Source organism: Amphiura filiformis, chromosome 8 (genome assembly GCF_039555335.1).
Source record: "Amphiura filiformis chromosome 8, Afil_fr2py, whole genome shotgun sequence".
In the NCBI taxonomy this organism is placed as follows: Eukaryota; Metazoa; Echinodermata; class Ophiuroidea; order Amphilepidida; family Amphiuridae; genus Amphiura; species Amphiura filiformis.
Window position 1 is genome coordinate 63,920,812 of NC_092635.1, and position 19,754 is coordinate 63,940,565.

Here is a 19,754-nt window from a genome sequence, read left to right on the forward strand (position 1 = left end):
AATTGAACAGACAGTAGTCGGATTTTTCTCTCTTTAGCCTACTTAACCAGACCTCAGTGATGACTTTCAAAAAGGTCAAGGCTTATAGAACAGCTTGTCTATGGAAAATGTACACTTTCTGATAGTTTGGAACAAGAATCACCATACTAGGGTTTTGACTATCCCTTACCTATGTGGAAAAGTGGGGACACAGAACTTTTGAAAGTTTGCATCACATGACCAAAATGATTGCACTGTGTATATTGAACACCTGCACCAGTCATCAATCAAAGAAAACTTGAAAAACCCAGATGTTAAAATTCGCATGCGGTAGAATCGCACTGTGTAGATTGACCATTTAAGTAAAACATCCCCAAGACATCAACATGATACACCACATTCCAACTTTTACATAATAAAACTCCTGGATATAATTCTTTAGGCGTAGGTGATAACTCAGTGCTCACCACATTGAACTCTCCAAATGACCCTCCCCCACTTCAAAGTACAAACACTCCCAATTAATGCATCAACAGAACACACCACAGGCCAAGTTTACCAAACATAACACTTCAAATTTGGTGAAGGTGAAAACTCACCACATTTAAACTCTCCAAATGACCCTCACATGCACCCACTTCAAAGTAGAAATAAACCCCCAATATATCGATATTGCTCACCATATCATCACACTTCAATATGATGTGACAACCTATCATATTGAACTCTCCCAATGACAACTCACCATATTTGAACTCTCTAAATACGGTAAAATAGTAAAATATCCCTCCCCACTTCAAAGTACAATATCCCCAAGACATCAACATTACATAATGTAACCCCCGGATATAATTCTTTCGGTGTAGGTGATAACTCAGTGCTCACCACATTGAACTATCCAAATGACCCGGCTTCCCCCACTTCAAAGTACAAACATCCCCAATTAATGCATCAACAGAACACACCACACCCCAAGTTTAAAATAAAAAATAAATGTAGATATTTATATAGCGCTTTATGCCGTAAACAGCCTCAAAGCGCTTTACATTTATTCCGCCGTCATTAGAATATGTCGAAACCACGTTTGCTGCCTACAAATGGAGCAGGGTTCATCAGTACAACGAATGTGACTACCCCTAACAGCTTCCCATTGCACCTGGGTGGGGTGAGGCAAGCGTGGCAAATGCAGCGCCTTACCCAAGGGCGCAACACAGTGGTGGAACAGGGACTTGAACCCACGCACGTCGAGCAAGCTCTCAGATTATGAGTCCAAGGCCGTAACAACTGAGCCACCGTGTCCTCATAATTAGCCTGAAAAATAATTAGCCAGAATACCACTGAAATCTGGCTAATTAAAGCCATATTTTTTTATTCTGGTTAATGTTTTAAGGGCGTACTACACCCATATATTAGTTTGATTGGTCTAAAAAAATATTTTTTCATTTATAGCGAGGCGATATATGCACGGATCATGTGAAATAAAAAAATAAATAAATGAATAAATAAAAAAGGTGCTTTTAAGCCATTGTATAGTAAGTCATTTTAGCCCTATATATTTTTTGTTTACCGTATCCTGGTAACTCAGATGCGTGTTTCATAACAAACTATAATTTATTCTTTTCAACATGTTCAAGTAGGGTACATGAATAGAATACATTAAATCCTTTGTTATACTCTCTATAGAAAATCTAGTGGTGCTTGCAAAATATATAACACTGAATAAATTAAATAAACACTTACACAATGGATGAATAGTCATTAGTCAATTTGATACTTTAATGTGTTGTTAGGAGAAGAAAAGGCTATTAGGTCACCGTATGTCAGGTTATAGGTCAATTGGTTCAGGTCAAATTTAAGAATCAATTTTGAATACACATGTGAGAGTCTGTGATATCATAATGGGGCATAATTTTGATATTCTGTCTTTAACTGGATATATATCGAGAAGTGCAAGGTGGATATACTAATATACCTTGGGATGTAAATGGTGAGTACAATTTAGAATGCCTAGTTGAGATGGATTTCACAAATAAATATAAAATAGTTACCAAAATCACAAAAGTTAAGCTTACGGAAAACTACCCAATATGGTGGTATACGTTACAAGAAATACAATATTTTCAACATTGCTGTAGTATGGTTGTGGTAACCTGTTACCTGTGGCTTAATTAAGTTTCAGTGAAATAATGTCGCAAGTTAAAAATACAAAATATAGCTCAACATTGAAAATAGAAGCATTTTAACCAGGTCCTTTTTTGATAGTTGTGGAGCACCAAGTTCATGAAGTCATAAAAGAAATCAGGAACCACTTATTCCCATTTTACATATCAACTTTATTTCCCTAACGTGTTAGCAACACATATCCAAAATTTTAACGAAATCCGTTGATAGTAAGCTTTCCAAAATGAAGTGAATTTAAATCATTAGTGATGTACCACCTTTTGGCTTCTACTTTTAAAAGCATGTAAGCTACGTTGATACCGAAGCCACCAATAAGACGAGAAGATTTGCCCCTTCATTTTGCATACCACTTTGTCCATTTTTTTTTTGTAATTTCTTAACAAAATGCAAAAAAATGCACAAAAAAAATCAATGGGTGTAGTACCCCCTTAACCAGAATACAAAATCTGGCTAAATATATCTAGCCAGAAAATTTTTCAAGTTAGCCTTTTAGCCTGAATTTGGATTCAGGTTTAATGATTTTAGGCAGAATTGATAATCTGGTTAATTTGTTAACCAGAAACTGATATTCTGGTTTGGCCTTAGAATAATTTCTGTTTAGATTCAGGCTAATTTAACCAGAATGTTTGGTAAGATAGCTAACATGGCTAAAGCCTGCTTACCGTGAAAATGTTGTAACCTAAATGTAATACCGCCGTGAAACAAGTAACCTGGGCGAGTGACCATGTTCTCTGTTATTTCACCGTCAATATTAAGATATGCTGATCCTGATAGTGAACTCAGCTAGATTATGCCATGAAACTGCCTTATTTGCTGCAGACGTGTGTCTGCTTGAGTGCTTCGCAAGACAACATGACTTTCTACACATTAATACCCCGAAACCGGTACTGAAATCCTGCGTATGTGGCAAGTTGCACCGACTACTAGGAACTGCGACATAGCATCGAGGTCTTAGGACAATAGTAGTACTATTTACCTAGGGCAAATAGTACTTCCGATGGTCCAATAGCAACCCTGTTCCCTCATCAATCAATTAAACTATTTTTGGTCACATGACACTCATTTAACCAATAATGAACGAGAATATATTAAAGGAGGATTTCGTGATCCTAGCATCCTCTTTTTATGACATTTTTCAGTAGATATCCACGAAAAAAGCTTATTTCCAAAATTTCAGTTGATTCCGATTTTTGCGTTTATGAGTTATGCATGATTATGTGTATTACACTGCTCCATAGACAAGGTGTTGTAATTTCGTTCTGCGATATTTTTGCTAAACGAATTAATCTGCAAGAGGTATCCAGTGGTGTAAAAATCTCAACTTTTTTTGGGAAAAGTGGGGGGATGAGGCTGTGGGTCACGAAATGCCCCTTTAATGAAGGATATAAAAGTAAATTATTTAACTATTTCATTTTATTTTTAGCATACAGAGGACCCCCTTGGTGGGTTGTTGACATTGAGAAGACTTATTGCGTGGGCAGAGTTGTCATTTACAGCAGAGCGGATTGCTGTGGTAGGTGATGACCTTTGTTAACACGGCTGTTTGATGTGATCATTTATTAGTTTTTCAAACAAAACATCATGTACTACCCAATTTTAGGCTTAAACAGCTAAAAGCGACATCATGCTAATGTATACAGATGCTTTTGAGTCATTTTAAATATCTCCTCTTTTACAAAATTATTCACTTTTACAGCCTTTTTTAAAGCTTTTCGGATATAAAATGTATCTATTTATGACAAAATTGGTGGCGCTATTTAGTTACTGAAAATTAATCTTTCAAGCTTTTAATACAACCAATTTCTTTTATTTTTTGATGAAATATGTTTATAAAATTTCTTTGCTGCTTGTTTCACCTATTCCAAACTTTGCCTATTCCATCTGTTTTAAAGGCAGTATTGATCACCTACCCCTTGCAAATTAAGAAATATGATTTAGGATATATAGCACCATCTATAGTTTGCATTTAGTTAATAATGAAGCCAATTCTATATACATCAAACAACCATGTGCAAATAATGTTGGACACATTTTCCCCCTCCCCATCTGCATCTGTTGTTATTTTGATGCGTTTTTAAACTTAAAAGTTCTTGTTGGTGGAAATAAAATATGAACTGGTGCCTCTGCATAGCATATGGAATACGGATAACACTAGCTAACAATAAATATTTTTGTGTGGGGACCCACAATTAGTCCTGGCTCCCCACACAGATGCAATGGTATACACGGTTTTCACCTCTGTCCACTGCCTCTTTATTTCTTTTTTGAACCTTTATACTCAACGCACAATTTTGCCTTTGGTTAATATTTAAATCTCGCGTGTGTGACGGTTGGTTGGTTAACATTTAAAGCTCGCGCTCTCGCACAATAACAGCATTTTTTTCGGTCTTTTGGTGAAAAACAAGCCAGAAAATAAATTCATCGATCATCAAACTATGACTGCTTATGGTAGGCCTTTGTATATCTACCAAAACACGTTTCAAAACGTAAAAAGGGGCCAAGTTTAAAAAATCTTTCCTCTGTGGCTTTTCACCCTTTTTTAAACTTGGTCCCATTCAGTAAAGTGGTACCGTAATAACATGAAGAATGAGTCCTAATTTCTACATGCAACAATTAGGTTTAAGACTGTTCGAAAGCGTGCAATATGACGTAGGCTATGTATTATCAAAAACATTTGAAGGTTTATGTTTCATTATATTGCGTGTTCATAAAGAGTAGTAGAGTATTATATATACTTAGCAAATTGACTGTCTGTCAACCTGTTACATATTATAGGCCCTACATCTGTACATAAGGCACAGGATCGCACAAGACGATGAAGAATTTAACAAAGTGAGTATTTGCTACTTTTGCTTAAATCAAAATACATTATAACGTCTTTACGGAAAAACTTCAATCAAGCACGAACATTAATTAATGTACTCTACAAAATGAACACTGACAACTAAGAAAACAAACAAGTAGCCTAAAGATGACCTCATATGGGTCTTTAGAAACTTTCATAAATGGGACCAAGTTTAAAAAAGGGTGAAAAGCCACACAGGAAAGATTTTTAAACTTGGCCCTTTTTTTCTTTTTGTAACGTGTTTTGGTAGATATTAATTCTTTTTTTGAGGTAAAAAGATATTGCGCGGTAAGTGATTCTTTGTAGCCATGCGAGACGAAGTAGTTGGATATCCATATTTCACGGTTAATGGTTCTTTGTAGCCCTGCGGGGCAAACTAGTTGGATATCCATATTTCGCGATGAGTGGTTTTTTGAAGCTTCGAGGGGCAAACTAGTTGGATATCCATATTTCGCGGTTAGCAGTTCTTTGTAGCCCTGCGGGGCACACTTGTTGGATATCCTTATTTCGCGGTTTGTGGTTCTTTGTAGCCCTGCAAGGGCAAACTAGTTGGATATCCATATTTCGCGGTTAGCAGTTTTTTGTAGCCCTGCGGGGGCGTATGTTCGATGTCCTCATTTCGCGGATAGGGGTTTTTAAACGACCCGTAACCACCCAAATCAGCTGCATGGGGTAAAAGAATTATTTACAAAAATAATAGCTGAACCCTATAGTTCAGCCAGGGACTGGAAAAGACATATTGATGACTATATATAGTGTATTCAATAAACCCAAGCGGAACGAGAGCTGCTAAGTAACCGCTATCCGAACCATAAACACATGCATTATCAGACAACGAGTGTTCCATTTCCTCATAGCTTCTCACGTTGTACACACGTCAGTCGAATTTGGCGGTGTTGGTTTGTTAGCCCTTCAAGTTATAACATCGTTCACTTTGTGTTGAACATTGTATGTGGGCCGCACTGTAATAACATAAAGATCATTCTGATCAGTGTGATGATATCATTTCAAGAGGTCACTTCCCGATTAACATGATTAAGCTAAACAGCCTATGTGGAAGAATTTTATGCATGAGCATTGAGCAACCACATCAATGATGTAGTAATGAATACCCTCTATTGTTATCGGATTAATTTTTACGACCTTCGATTACATGGGAGTAGCAACGAGGACACGGTGTTTGATTTCACTCACATAATAGATCAATATTGACCTTCATCCAGCAAGGATCAGTCAAGCACTACAGTGGCCAAGCACGAAAGGTTTCTTGTTATCTCTTCAAGTATTTTTACCTTAGGTCTATAATCATAATGCAGGCCTAAATCCCGGGCCTAAATTAAGTGTACTGTTTGAGTAGGAGGATTTGTTTGATATTATTCTTGATTTTGAATAATATTATAGTATCTGTTTGTTTCCATATATCGGTTATTAAAATTACAATTCACCACATACACATTCCAGTTTGCGAGAGGTTTATAATGAATAAATGAATAGGTGTTATTATTTGAATTATAATTATTTAGGGAGAGTGTTTTAGGATTTTGTTAGAAAAGGGATGATTGTTGATCATGTTTATTTTATTGTTGTATGTATTTTCCTGTCATTTCCTGCAAACCTAATAAAGATATTTTGATAATTGAAAATAGTCTGTATCATAAATCGTAGAGGTTGAAAGAGTCAACAAGCGTCAGAAATTATAATTTGCCATGGAACTGCGGTCATATTTTATTTGAAATATAACTGGATGTTAGGGTCTGCATGCATGGTATGCATAGTATGATGATATACAGACACTGACCTTTCCCTAAAACTATTAAGCAGCAAGTTGTGTATCACACCCATCATGGGTTCGAACCCCTTTATTGTATTTTATTGTTAAACCTGAATAGCGTGATTACTTTTGAATGAGCGGCAGCACACATATTTTGTTTGAGGATAGCTGGATCTATCTCCTTTTCCTCACATCTTCTCTGTAGTACAAAGCTGTCTTTTTATCTAGTGTTTAGACAATGTTTACTCAACCATTGCTATAAATGGATGTTGCCATTTTTGACGACTTCTAACTTTTGAAATGCCCAAAATGAATCAATAAAACCGTGTATAAGATATTTGCGGAGATATATGGGCGCGATTACAAAAAATTAGAAAATAAATGGGCACTTCTGGGTTGGGTATCTGTAGAGGCCCTGCATGAAATTATTGATTGGCTCCAAACAAAGGATTTGAACCGGTGTCCTTCACCGTAGTTATGGCGGAGTACAGTCCATTCAATCAAATGTTGTCATCAACCTATTTGATCGTAGTGCAGGGTTATGTGTGTGAGACGAACTGTCACGGTAGATTGCAATCATGCTTTTGTTGAATGCATTTGAGTAGTCTGCCATATTTACGGGATGATACGTCACATGCAATGCCTCTATAGATTCTATAGAATTTAAGTATGATATATTTTCGATGGTAATATATTTTCACTTGTTTGTAGTTTTCATAATTGCAATTTCTGAATATTATATAAAAAGCGAATAAGTCTATAAATATAAGAGTATCGGATCATTTTGAATGTTAATAATCACGTAAACGCCGGCGGTAGACACCAGCGATATCAGGGATTGCCGCGATTCTTGCAGTAGCTTTTATGAATAGAATACAATAGTGGATACAATAGCGGATACAATAGCGGAACAATAGAGCTCTCTTACGGGCAAATAAACCTCGTCGCGTTTTGCTAAATTTCACTTCTTCTTTTTCATGAACTAACCGTTATTTCATTAAGTAACCGTTATTTTTAAAACTTGGCAAAACCTCGACGCGAGGTTTTTAATGTATAGGGGTGGTGATGGGGAGTGGGTGGGGTGTTTGTTAATGGAGTGGGGAAGCTTTTGTACAAAATGTGATCATTATAATTATGATATAGGCCTATCTTTCTTGGCATACAAATCCTGGGAACAAATCCGAATAAGGTTTGAAATTTGAATTTTGCACTTTAAAAACTCTAAAAGTTAGGAATGACTGACAACATAATTATATGCTTTTACAAAGTTACTTTTCGACATAATTGCATAATCTGCCCCCCCCCCCCTAGGATTATGAGGGTTATGGTTAGGGAATAGGAATAAGTTAGCAATATTCTCCAGCAATCAAATCAGAAACAAACAAAAAAAAAGCAACACTTTTGTAAGTAATACAGGTTTTTGAACAGTTTAATATGATTCAAAAACACAAGCTGGATAAATGTAGTAAAAATAAAATCAGTTACCATAGGGTATTAAATAAAAGGAACTAAATGTAATGCCCACGTGACCCATGGGCGCCACCATACCAAGACCACCAAGTGATCAGTAGATGTGCTACAATGCTAAGAGATAGGAATTTTTCAGACAAACATCATCAAAATTGCTGAAAATTTAATAGACAACTAAATTATACATACGGGATTCTGATTTTTTAGTATGTTTTCAAGAACTAAATTTTGAAAGTTTTGGTCGACGGAAAAAAAAGTTATCAACGGAAACTTTTAACATCATCATTTTGGTTGCAAATTGAATGACATTATGAGCTTGAGTTATTGTTTTGACATGTGTGGCACCAGGCTAAAGTTCTGGTGATCAACTTCGATTCACTCTACTTTGACTAGTTTTGAAGTAAGCATTGTAAGAAATCGCACACTCTCAATTCTCTAAACTATGCCATCTATATCGTCATGATTTACCATGTACATCATTTTGTCATGTTTGTATTTTGCCAGGTGACCGACTTGATGGAGCCATAATACGAGTAGGCTCTAACTCTGTACACACGAACAACCCAGAATGTGCAAGTAGAGTGTGGAGCAATTCGAGTACCCATGTGATTGAGATTGATTGTAACCTACGTGGACAATACTTGAGTGTTGAGTTAACACGGACTGTAGCACTGCAACTTTGCGAAGTGGAGGCATACACTGGATACACCTGTACAGGTAAGTTTAAGCCGGGAGTTTAAGGAGTCTGTAATTTACCTCATAATTTCAGAGCCCTTGAATGCAAAGCATTGTGAAGGTATGGGGGGGGGCAAATATATTTCTTGCCCTCCCCAGTTTGCCACCCCCCCACCACCTTTGAGGCAAAACTCCCAAAATTACGTAAAATTTCACTTTTTGCAGCAATTTTGCGCAAAATTGGTCGATTTCCCCCCTGAAATTTACTTTGCCCTCCCCCCATGCCCTCCTTTAAAAAAATCCTGGTGCTGCCACTGTTTGTGCAATATTTCTTGTGAAAAATCAAAATATGAGTAACTGTGTTCAGGTTTTAGAGAGTTTTGATAATGTGAGTGAGGATGAGGTTAGAAAAATCATGTCTAAGCTTTCCCAATTACAAGACCAGTCCTCTTGATCCAATCCCCACTTGTACTCGGGGAGCCAGGACCACTTTCTGTGCACCCCCCACAGGACCAAACCAAACCAACTTTTTTAGGTTCCTGAGATGACCCCAAAATATAATCAGGATGTCCCCAAAATATAAACTGGCCCTAAGGAGGGTAAAAGGTCATCGAACTTTGCATGGGGTCAAAATTTCAAACTTGCTCAAATTGTGTTGAAAACCATTCCAATGTATTCCCCTAGTCACAAGGATTAAGAAAATGTATAGTTTGACCTATCTAGGATGTACCGTTACTCCCCATAGGTTGCCATGGCCAGTCTCTCTTATAAACACCGCCTATTTTCTCGGAGACAAGAGGTCGCACATTCCTCAAACTTGGTGGGTGGGTGCATCTTGACCCCAGACAGAACAATTGTATTGTATTGGTTAGTGGGTCAAGGTCACCCGAGGTAAGGCAAAAAAAAAATGATTGTTTGCTTGTTTCAGAGTTGGGTCGGTCGGTCGGAAAACGTTTTTTTTTTTTTTTTTTTTTTGATTGCACTCCCAAGTTCCTACCCCATGAACCTCTCTGTCATCGATCTCATGTCCTACACTTGTCTTACTTTCTGCCACTTTAATACACCTCAAACAAAGTATTCCTTTGACCTCCACATTATCCATATTACTGTTGTATACCTCAAATAGTGTGGAATTAATTGGAATGCTGCAAACCCGGTCAAATAAAACTTTAATACCGTCATGTTTCTTACATAATATTATTCTGCCTGCAGATCAAATACGAACTCGCACAGTCACAAACATGGGTCGGTCGGTCGGTAAAAGTTTTTAAAAACTTTTTTATTTTTAAACTCGGGTGGTAAATTACGGTCGGTCGCTGGAGGACAAGCAAACAATCTTTTTTTTTGCCTAATCCAGGGGTCATTCCGAGTTCACATTAGCAAAAACTGTCGTATGCGCATGAAACTTGGTACGGTGGGTACAGTCAACATTTAGAGCCAAATTTTTTGAAGGTCACTTTTTTCGATCATCTGGGGTCACACAGGTCATCTGAGGTCAAATTACTAAAAACTGTCGTATGGGCATGAAACTTGGTGGGTACTGTCAACATTTAGAGCCAAAAATGTGGAAGGTCATTTCGGGGTCATCTGATGTCATCCAATATGTATTTACTATAATTATGCAGTACTGAATATCAATTAGTGCTGCCGATGTTTCAGGTACTGGAGCCTTGGTAATATTATTTCTAAATAAGGACTTTGACAAGGACCTGCACGCGGCCTCCATGCTCATTGCAGATGCCATCTCTTGATTGGTCAATTATTACCATCTCTCGATTGGCCATTATTAACAGGAACCAATTATTGTACGCATATTCAATTTACTTTACAAATCGGCTAATATTGCTCCATAGGATCCCTGGGATATGATTCCCTTTTTCCTCTTTGATTGATGTACGTCTGCTTTTTAAAAAGTTTTAAAACTATGTAATCTGGTTGCTTTTTTTTTATAGCACCAGAGTAAGAAGGCCTCAGCTTTTGCGAATGCGAATCTGTTGCTTTTGTTTTATTTAAACAAGATTAAGAAACAGTTGATGTCTTTAAAACTCTGCCGGCGCAGCGTAAATCTTGCTCTTAGTTTGGTATTTTCTGAAAAAAAACACCTTTTTTTTCCAAGAGACCACCGGTTTCCCATGAAAACCGTTTATTGTCACTTTATTATGTTGTTCATGTGTAAATCTTTCTTAGTATTTTATACATGTTAGTCGCCATTTAACATGTTTAACCCTAGAACTAAATAAATATATAACCCTAGAACTATAAATTTTTATCCATCATAAAAAAACCAAACATGTTTACGCCCAAAGGACTTGGCTAATCGTAGATCAGTCCTTACCCAGGGGTATGACCGGCCATCGAAGATGACCATGTGGGGAGGGACCCAGCAAACACAAAAACGTTTTAAAAACGTTTTAAAGAAGTTATATTTTGGCTTTTGGTTTTGGTAAAAACGTTTTAATAACATTAAAATGTCGGGTTATATAAAGGTCATGAAAACGTTTTGTATGAAAACACACTACAAAAATATTTTTAAGATGTTTTCAAAATATTATTGTAAACAATTTTTGCAAACATTTTTTACCAAATATTTTTTCAATACTTAAATAACATTATGTTAAAATATTTGCACCCAGCAAACACAGAAATGTTCTTTAAATGTCTTTTTCAAAACGTTTTAATAACATTTAAATGTCGGGTTATATAAAGGTCATGAAAACGTTTTTAAAATGTTATTGCAAATACTTTGGGCAAACATTTTTTTTAAAATATTTTTTCAACTCCAAAATAACATTCTGTTTAAAATGTTTTGTATCAATTTTTCAAAAATGTTTTTTTGAATGTTATTAAAACGTTTTTATACCCTTTATATAACCCGACATTTAAACGTTTTGTGTAAAACATTTTTATTTGCTGGGCAATAGATTATCAAGAAATGTTTTATAATGTTATGAAAACGTTTTATACCCTTAATATACCCTTTATATAACCCGACATTTAAACGTTTTCTGACAACCATTTATAACCCTTTGCGAATTATGTCGAAAACGTTTTGTGTTTGCTGGGGAGGGTGTTGAGGCCCAATGATTTTCATTTTGCTCTTGTGAAATTATTCTAGGTTAGGTGAAAATAGTCATTTCCCTTTATATTTAGCAGAAAATTCGGTGAAAATCACATTTTTGTAGAATTTTTAGCCGAAAATCAATGTTGTCTATACTTTTGTTCATATCCAGAATGTACAAAAGTGACCTGCCAAAGTTAACCCTGCATCCCAAAGTTACCCCATTTTACAGACCATTTTGAATGAAATTCCACATTTTTGCCACCATTTTAAAAATTGAGAATAGGGCAGGCATTTTGAATTTCGTCTACTATCTAAAAATGACTTTGTCAAGTCCACAGGCATATTATATGTACCAAGACACCAATATCGCCACAATCGGCCTGAATTCGCCATTTTGGCCGCCATTTTGAATTTTGGATACAGTAGTATTTCATGCTACTGATATGGGTATAGTATGAAGTTAATGTGATGTTCCATTTACAAAATAAGTTAATCCCTGGAATAACACCTTTAGAGTTTGCAGATTTTCATGTTATACTGGTCCACAATCATGTGACATTTTCTAGGATTCCAGACATGCATATTGCCAATCTTAATTTTGGTACCAGGAAATTAAGAGCAGGGGGAGGATTGATGTTGAGTCCCTTTATGCTGACTTTGGTAGCAAAGTTTCTTGGCTGCCGGATATATGCAGACCGCAGCAATTTTCACTTATGTTAGTAACAAAAAGAAATAATTTACTTTGTTAGGCTATATCTTAAAATCAATATTTCCCACTTCGACTGATTTTGCTTGATCATATCACATATGTGACGTGTCGTATCAAAAGGAGCCATTTTTGGGCAGGATTGTAAATGGAGCCTGTATTTGTATTTAAAACCTGTGCATCTAACATCAAATAATTTAGAATATTTAGCTATATGTGACGTGTCATGTCAACAAAAGGAGACACTTTTGGTTGGGCAGGTTATCAATTTTGAGGTTTTTACATATATCTTAAATATAGAGATGTTTTGCTCCACAACGTTGTTTTCCTCAATGTAATCGAACATTCCTAAGCAAAGATATTGAGTTCGTTATGGTATTATAAAATTGGAAATTGAGATTAAAAGTATTATTTACAACGTTGAGAGTAGGAATTACCTTGAAAATGTCTCAAAAAATATAAGATGCCAGTTATATACTGGTCTGAAACAATCAGACAATAATCACAAATTCACAACAAACCGAAATTGTGAAAAAATCACCCCTGGGCAGATTTTTGGCTATTTCTCCATTGAAGATCCTGCCCAAAAGTGTCTCCTTTTGTCATGACATGTCACGTATGTGATGTGATCAAGCAAAATCAGTCGGAAGTGGGTAATATTGATTTTAAGATATAGCCTAACAAAGTAAAATATTTCATTTTGTTTCCTTTTGTTTTGGAAACTCTTTAACTGCTCATATCTTTTGCACTAGTTGTCCAATTTTAATGGGGATTTCTGCAAAATATAGCTTTTAAATTGCTTGTCCAATAAACTGAAAACTTCAGACTGATTTTGGTTGATCAAACCACATATGTATTGTAATGCGATCAAGCAAAATCAGTCGGAACTTGGAAATACTGATTTTGAGATATAGCCAAACAAAGGAAATATTTCCTTTTCTTTCCTGTTGTTTTGGAAACTCTTTAATTGCTCATATTTTTGGAACTGATTTTTCAATTTCAATGGGGTTTTCTGCAAAATGTAGCATTGTAATGCTTTTTACTATTTGATAAGACGCTGAAAATTTAATATTTCTGAGTTCTGATTGATTTTGCTGATACATGTTAATTAACATATTAATTATGTTATGTAAATTTTTACCATTTTGCCTGGTGGACAACCAGAACCCACAGCAGAGACTGAACCAGAGCCCTCAGCAGAGACTGAACCAGAACCCTCAGCGGAGACTGAACCAGAACCAAATCCTGGTACAGGTACTGGCAGCAATCCTGGTAATGATCTCAAATTACATTATATAAAAATTACCAAAACTGACTCAAGTGACCAATATCTACTTTGATTTGATTTGATTTGATTTATTGATAATCCAGGCAAACATACATACAATAGCAGAAAAAAGCCTTAAAACAATAAACACAAATACAATAGTCAACGGGGTCCCTGGCGGATTCCCTAATAGCGAACTAAATCACTTTGTAGTGGGTCTCCGATAACCCCGTTGACAAAAGATATTATATATAAAAAAGACATTACTGATAAAGGTACATACAACTACGCTGCGTTTTTTGTAAAAAAAAAAAAACAAATTAAAAACAATTTCACTGGAGACATCATTTGGTAAGGTGGACCATAACCTGGGAAATGCGACAAAGAGGGAATTATGGAAAGCGTCAGTTGGCTGCGATGGAAATGCCGGAAATCTATGTTGACTGCTTGTCTGGAGGAAAGAGTATTCAGCTTGATATAGTCAGCCCAGCTAATATTGTATTTATTCCACAGACATCCAACAGCAAACATACTTTTACTTGTTCCCTGAGTGTAAAGACTGAAAAGTAGTATAAGGTGCTTTAGGAACAGTTTTCATACAGTAAATTCAAAAGTAGTGAAAAAACACATTACAAATTACAATTATTACAAATCAGCATTTTTTCAAACTCGTTTATCTCCAAAATGCATTTTCCAGTTATCCTTACGATACGTCGACACTATCGGCGTGTTTCTACTGGGGAATGGTTGGCGGGCAATGCGGTTTAGTTTAGAGTGTTACCGGTTAATTTGCTCAGTGGAAACAGATCGGTACAGAGTGATGCGGTGTGGACACCCGGCAACCGTGATCCACCTCGAGAGGTAGACCATGTGGTGTGACAACCGGTATTTCTGCCAGTAGAAACACAACAGTTTAAAACGGTTGCTGGGTGTTGAACTTATTTTATGTACATTTTATGTATCACATCGTGACCTTAAAAACAGCTTGGGGTCAGGAAAACGTACATTTTCAGTACTTCTGGTACACACCACAACCCTTATTTTAAGAATCAGTAGAAACGTGCTGGCTGTTGCCTGAATCGGATAGTGGGTTACCAGGTAATACCAGGTAAAAAATACAGAGTGTTCAGTGTAAACACGTAGTATGTGATGAACCCGACGAGATTTGGCCAAAATATTGCGTAGCCTTAACGAATGAAAGAAAGTGATTTACCAAAAAACAACAACAAAATATTTGGTTTGTTTGTAGTTTTTATATGCGCTGCTTATTTATTTCTATATGCAGGGCCTGCAATTCCCTTGCAAGGTAAACCTACCAGCCAGAGCGACACATTCGACCTTGCTGTAAGCACCTCTGACAAAGCAGTAGATGGTGACACGGATGGAGATTATTTCCATGGTTCCTGTACACATACGAGTAAGAAAACGTTTTTCATATACATGTAATTATAATTATGGTACTATTTACCTAGGGCGAATAGTACTAATTCTGAGGGTCCAATAGTAACCCCGTTCCCTCATCAATCGACTGCTTTGCAAAATAGTTACTATTTTGGTCACATGATACTCATTGAACCAATAATGACAAGAATATATTAATGAAGGATATAAAAGTAAATTATTTAACCATTTCATTTTATTTTTAGCATACAGAGGACCTCCTTGGTGGGTTGTTGACATTGAGGAGACTTATTGCGTGGGCAGAGTTGTCATGTACAACAGAGCGGATTGCTGTGGTAGGTGATGACCTTTGTTTTTGCGAATAATGTAATAACTTTGTCCCCTCCCCATCTGCATCTGTTGTTATTTTGATACGTTTAAGTTTTTACATGTTGGTGGAAATAAAATCAATACCCGGGATCGATACATGTGAATGTGCTATGCACAATTTGATATTCAGACGATAAATCTTTGGATACCGAGATAGAAAATGATGAATATCTCCCGTATTTTTTTAATTCTAAAGCCATATTTATTTCCTTGCACTTGAATATATGTGTTGAACGCGATAGTCGTTAGTCTTGAGAAACAACTGTGCGTCTTGAAACTCAAAAACTGACAAAAATTCTGATTTTATATGTGCCGAACTATAGCGTAGTGTAGGACACTTGTGGAGGCAGTCTATGGCACATATCATGCTCACTCACACACAGAGATGAGTCAGTCACCGGGCTATTGTCAATAGCCTTAGTCGGATGTCCCTCAGCCCATTAAGCATCTCAAAACTATTAAACAGGTCGGAAGAAAATGGCCATGCGTGGCTGTGGATTCAACTTACCATTTCTGCCATGAAGATATCGGGCGATGACACTGTGTGGCGCCTCTGCATAGCATATGGAATACGGATAACACCTAACAATAAATATTTTTGTGTGGGGACCCACGATTAGTCCTGGCTCCCCACACAGATGCAATGGTATACACGGTTTTCACCTCTGTCCACTGCCTCTTTATTTCTTTTTTTAACCTTTATACTCACCGCACAATTTTGCCTTTGGTTAGTATTTAAATCACGCGCATGTGGCGGTTGGCTGGTTAACATTTAAATCTCGCGCTCCCGCACGATTACAGCATTTTGTTTGGTCTTTTGGTGAAAAACAAGTTCATGGATCATCAAACTATGACTGCTTATGGTAGGCCTTTGTATATGTGTAGGGGTGGTGATGGGGTGGGTGGGTTTGGTGTTTGTTAATGGAGTGGGGAAGCTTTTGTACAAAATGTGATCATTATAATTATGATATAGGCCTATCTTTCTTGGCATACATATCCTGGGAACAAATCCGAATAACGTTTGAACTTTGAATTTTGCACTTTAAAAACTCTAAAAATTAGGAATGACTGACAACATAATTATGCTTTTACAAAGTTACTTTTCGACATAATTGCATAATCTGCCCCCCCCCCCTAGGATTATGAGGGTTATGGTTAGGGAATAGGAATAAGTCAGCAATATTCTCCAGCAATCAAATCAGAAACAAAAAAAGCAACACTTTTGTAAGTAATACAGTTTTTTGAACAGTTTAATATGATTCAAAAACACAAGCTGGAAAAATGTAGTAAAAATAAAATCAGTTACCATAGGGTATTAAATAAAAGGAACTAAATGTAATGCCCACGTGACCCATGGGCGCCACCATACCAAGACCACCAAGTGATCAGTAGATGTGCTAAATGCTAAGAGATAGGAATTTTTCAGACAAATATCATCAAAATTGCTGAAAATTTAATAGACAACTTAATTATACATACGGGGATTCTGATTTTTTAGTATGTTTTCAAGAACTAAATTTTGAAAGTTTTGGTCGACGGAAAAAAAAGTTATCAACGGAAACTTTTAACATCATCATTTTGGTTGCAAATTGAATGACATTATGAGCTTGAGTTATTGTTTTGACATGTGTGGCACCAGGCAAAAGTTCTGGTGATCAACTTCGATTCACTCTACTTTGACTAGTTTTGAAGTAAGCATTGTAAGAATTTGCACACTCTAAATTCTATCAACTATGCCGTCTATATATCATCATGATTTACCATGTGTATATCATTTTGTCATGTTTGTATTTTGCCAGGTGAAAAACTTAATGGAGCCATTATACGAGTAGGCTCTAACTCTGTACACACGAACAACCCAGAATGTGCAAGTAGAGTGTGGAGCAATTCGAGTACCCATGTGATTGAGATTGATTGTAACCTACGTGGACAATACTTGAGTGTTGAGTTAACACGGACTGTAGCACTGCAACTTTGCGAAGTGGAGGCATACACTGGATACACCTGTACAGGTAAGTTTAAGGAGTCTGTAATTTACCTCATAATTTCAGAGCCCTTGAATGCAAAGCATTGTGAAGGTATGGGGGGGGGGCAAATATATTTCTTGCCCTCCCCAGTTTGCCCCCCCCCCACCACCTTTGAGGCAAAACTCCCAAAATTACGTAAAATTGCGCACTGTGTTCAGGTTTTAGAGAGTTTTGATAATGTGAGTGAGGATGAGGTTAGAAAAATCATGTCTAAGCTTTCCCAATTACAAGACCAGTCCTCTTGATCCAATCCCCACTTGTACTCGGGGAGCTAGGACCACTTTCTGTGCACCCCCCACAGGACCAAACCAAACCAACTTTTTTAGGTTCCTGAGATGACCCCAAAATATAATCAGGATGTCCCCAAAATATAAACTGGCCCTAAGGAGGGTAAAAGGTCATCGAACTTTGCATGGGGTCAAAATTTCAAACTTGCTCAAATTGTGTTGAAAACCATTCCAATGTATTCCCCTAGTCACAAGGATTCAGAAAATGTATAGTTTGACCTATCTAGGATGTACCATTACTCCCCATAGGTTGCCATGGCCAGTCTCTCTTATAAACACCGCCTATTTTCTCGGAGACAAGAGGTCGCACATTCCTCAAACTTGGTGGGTGGGTGCATCTTGACCCCAGACAGAACAATTGTATTGTATTGGTTAGTGGGTCAAGGTCACCCGAGGTAAGGTAAAAAAAAAAAATGATTGTTTGCTTGTCCTCCACAACTTGGGTCGGTCGGTCGGAAAAGCGTTTTTTTTTTTTTCGATTGCACTCCCAAGTTCCTACCCCCATGAACCTCTCTGTCATCGATCTCATGTCCTACACTTGTCTTACTTTCTGCCACTTTAATACACCTCAAACAAAGTATTCCTTTGACCTCCACATTATCCATATTACTGTTGTATACCTCAAATAGTGTGGAATTAATTGGAATGCTGCAAACCCGGTCAAATAAAACTTTAATACCGCCATGTTTCTTACATAATATTATTCTGCCTGCAGATCAAATACGAACTCGCACAGTCACAAACATGGGTCGGTCGGTCGGTAAAAGTTTTAAAAACTTTTTTATTTTTAAACTCGGTGGTAAATTACGGTCGATCACTGAAGGACAAGCAAACAATCTTTTTTTTTGCCTAATCCAGGGGTCATTCCGAGTTCACATTAGCAAAAACTGTCGTATGCGCATGAAACTTGGTATGGTGGGTACAGTCAACATTTAGAGCCAAATATTTTGAAGGTCATTTTGGGATCATCTGGGGTCACACAGGTCATCTGAGGTCAAATTACTAAAAACTGTCGTATGGGCATGAAACTTGGTGGGTACTGTCAACATTTAGAGCCAAAAATGTGGAAGGTCATTTCGGGGTCATCTGATGTCATTCAATATGTATTTACTATAATTATTCAGTACTGAATATCAATTAGTGCTGCCGATGTTTCAGGTACTGGAGCCTTGGTAATATTATTTCTAAATAAGGACTTTGACAAGGACCTGCACGCGGCCTCCATGCTCATTGCAGATGCCATATCTTGATTGGTCAATTATTACCATCTCTCGATTGGCCATTATTAACAGGAACCAATTATTGTACGCATATTCAATTTACTTTACAAATCGGCTAATATTGCTCCATAGGATCCCTGGGATATGATTCCCTTTTTCCTCTTTGATTGACGTACGTCTGCTTTTTTAAAAGTTTTTAAACTATGTAAACTGGTTGCTTTTTTTTTTATAGCACCAGAGTAAGAAGGCCTCAGCTTTTGCGAATGCGAATCTGTTGCTTTTGTTTTATTTAAACAAGATTAAGAAACAGTTGATGTCTTTAAAACTCTGCCGGCTCAGCGTAAATCTTGCTCTTAGTTCGGTATTTTCTGAAAAAAAACACCTTTTTTTTCCAAGAGACCACCGGTTTCCCATGAAAACCGTTTATTGTCACTTTATTATGTTGTTCATGTGTATATCTTTCTTTGTATTTTATACATGTTAGTCGCCATTTAA

At 36.8% G+C, this 19,754-nt stretch overlaps 1 protein-coding gene across 1 annotated transcript in view; it reads left to right on the forward strand.

Annotated features, from left to right (window-relative positions):
* LOC140159658 (uncharacterized) overlaps positions 1–19,754 on the forward strand; it is a 101,752-nt gene that overhangs the window by 60,314 nt on the left and 21,684 nt on the right. Inside the window, exons 13-14 of the mRNA XM_072183153.1 lie at positions 3,584–3,673; positions 17,525–17,737. Of these exons, the coding sequence (XP_072039254.1) occupies positions 3,584–3,673; positions 17,525–17,737 (303 nt within the window). The remainder of the gene's footprint in view (positions 1–3,583; positions 3,674–17,524; positions 17,738–19,754) is intronic.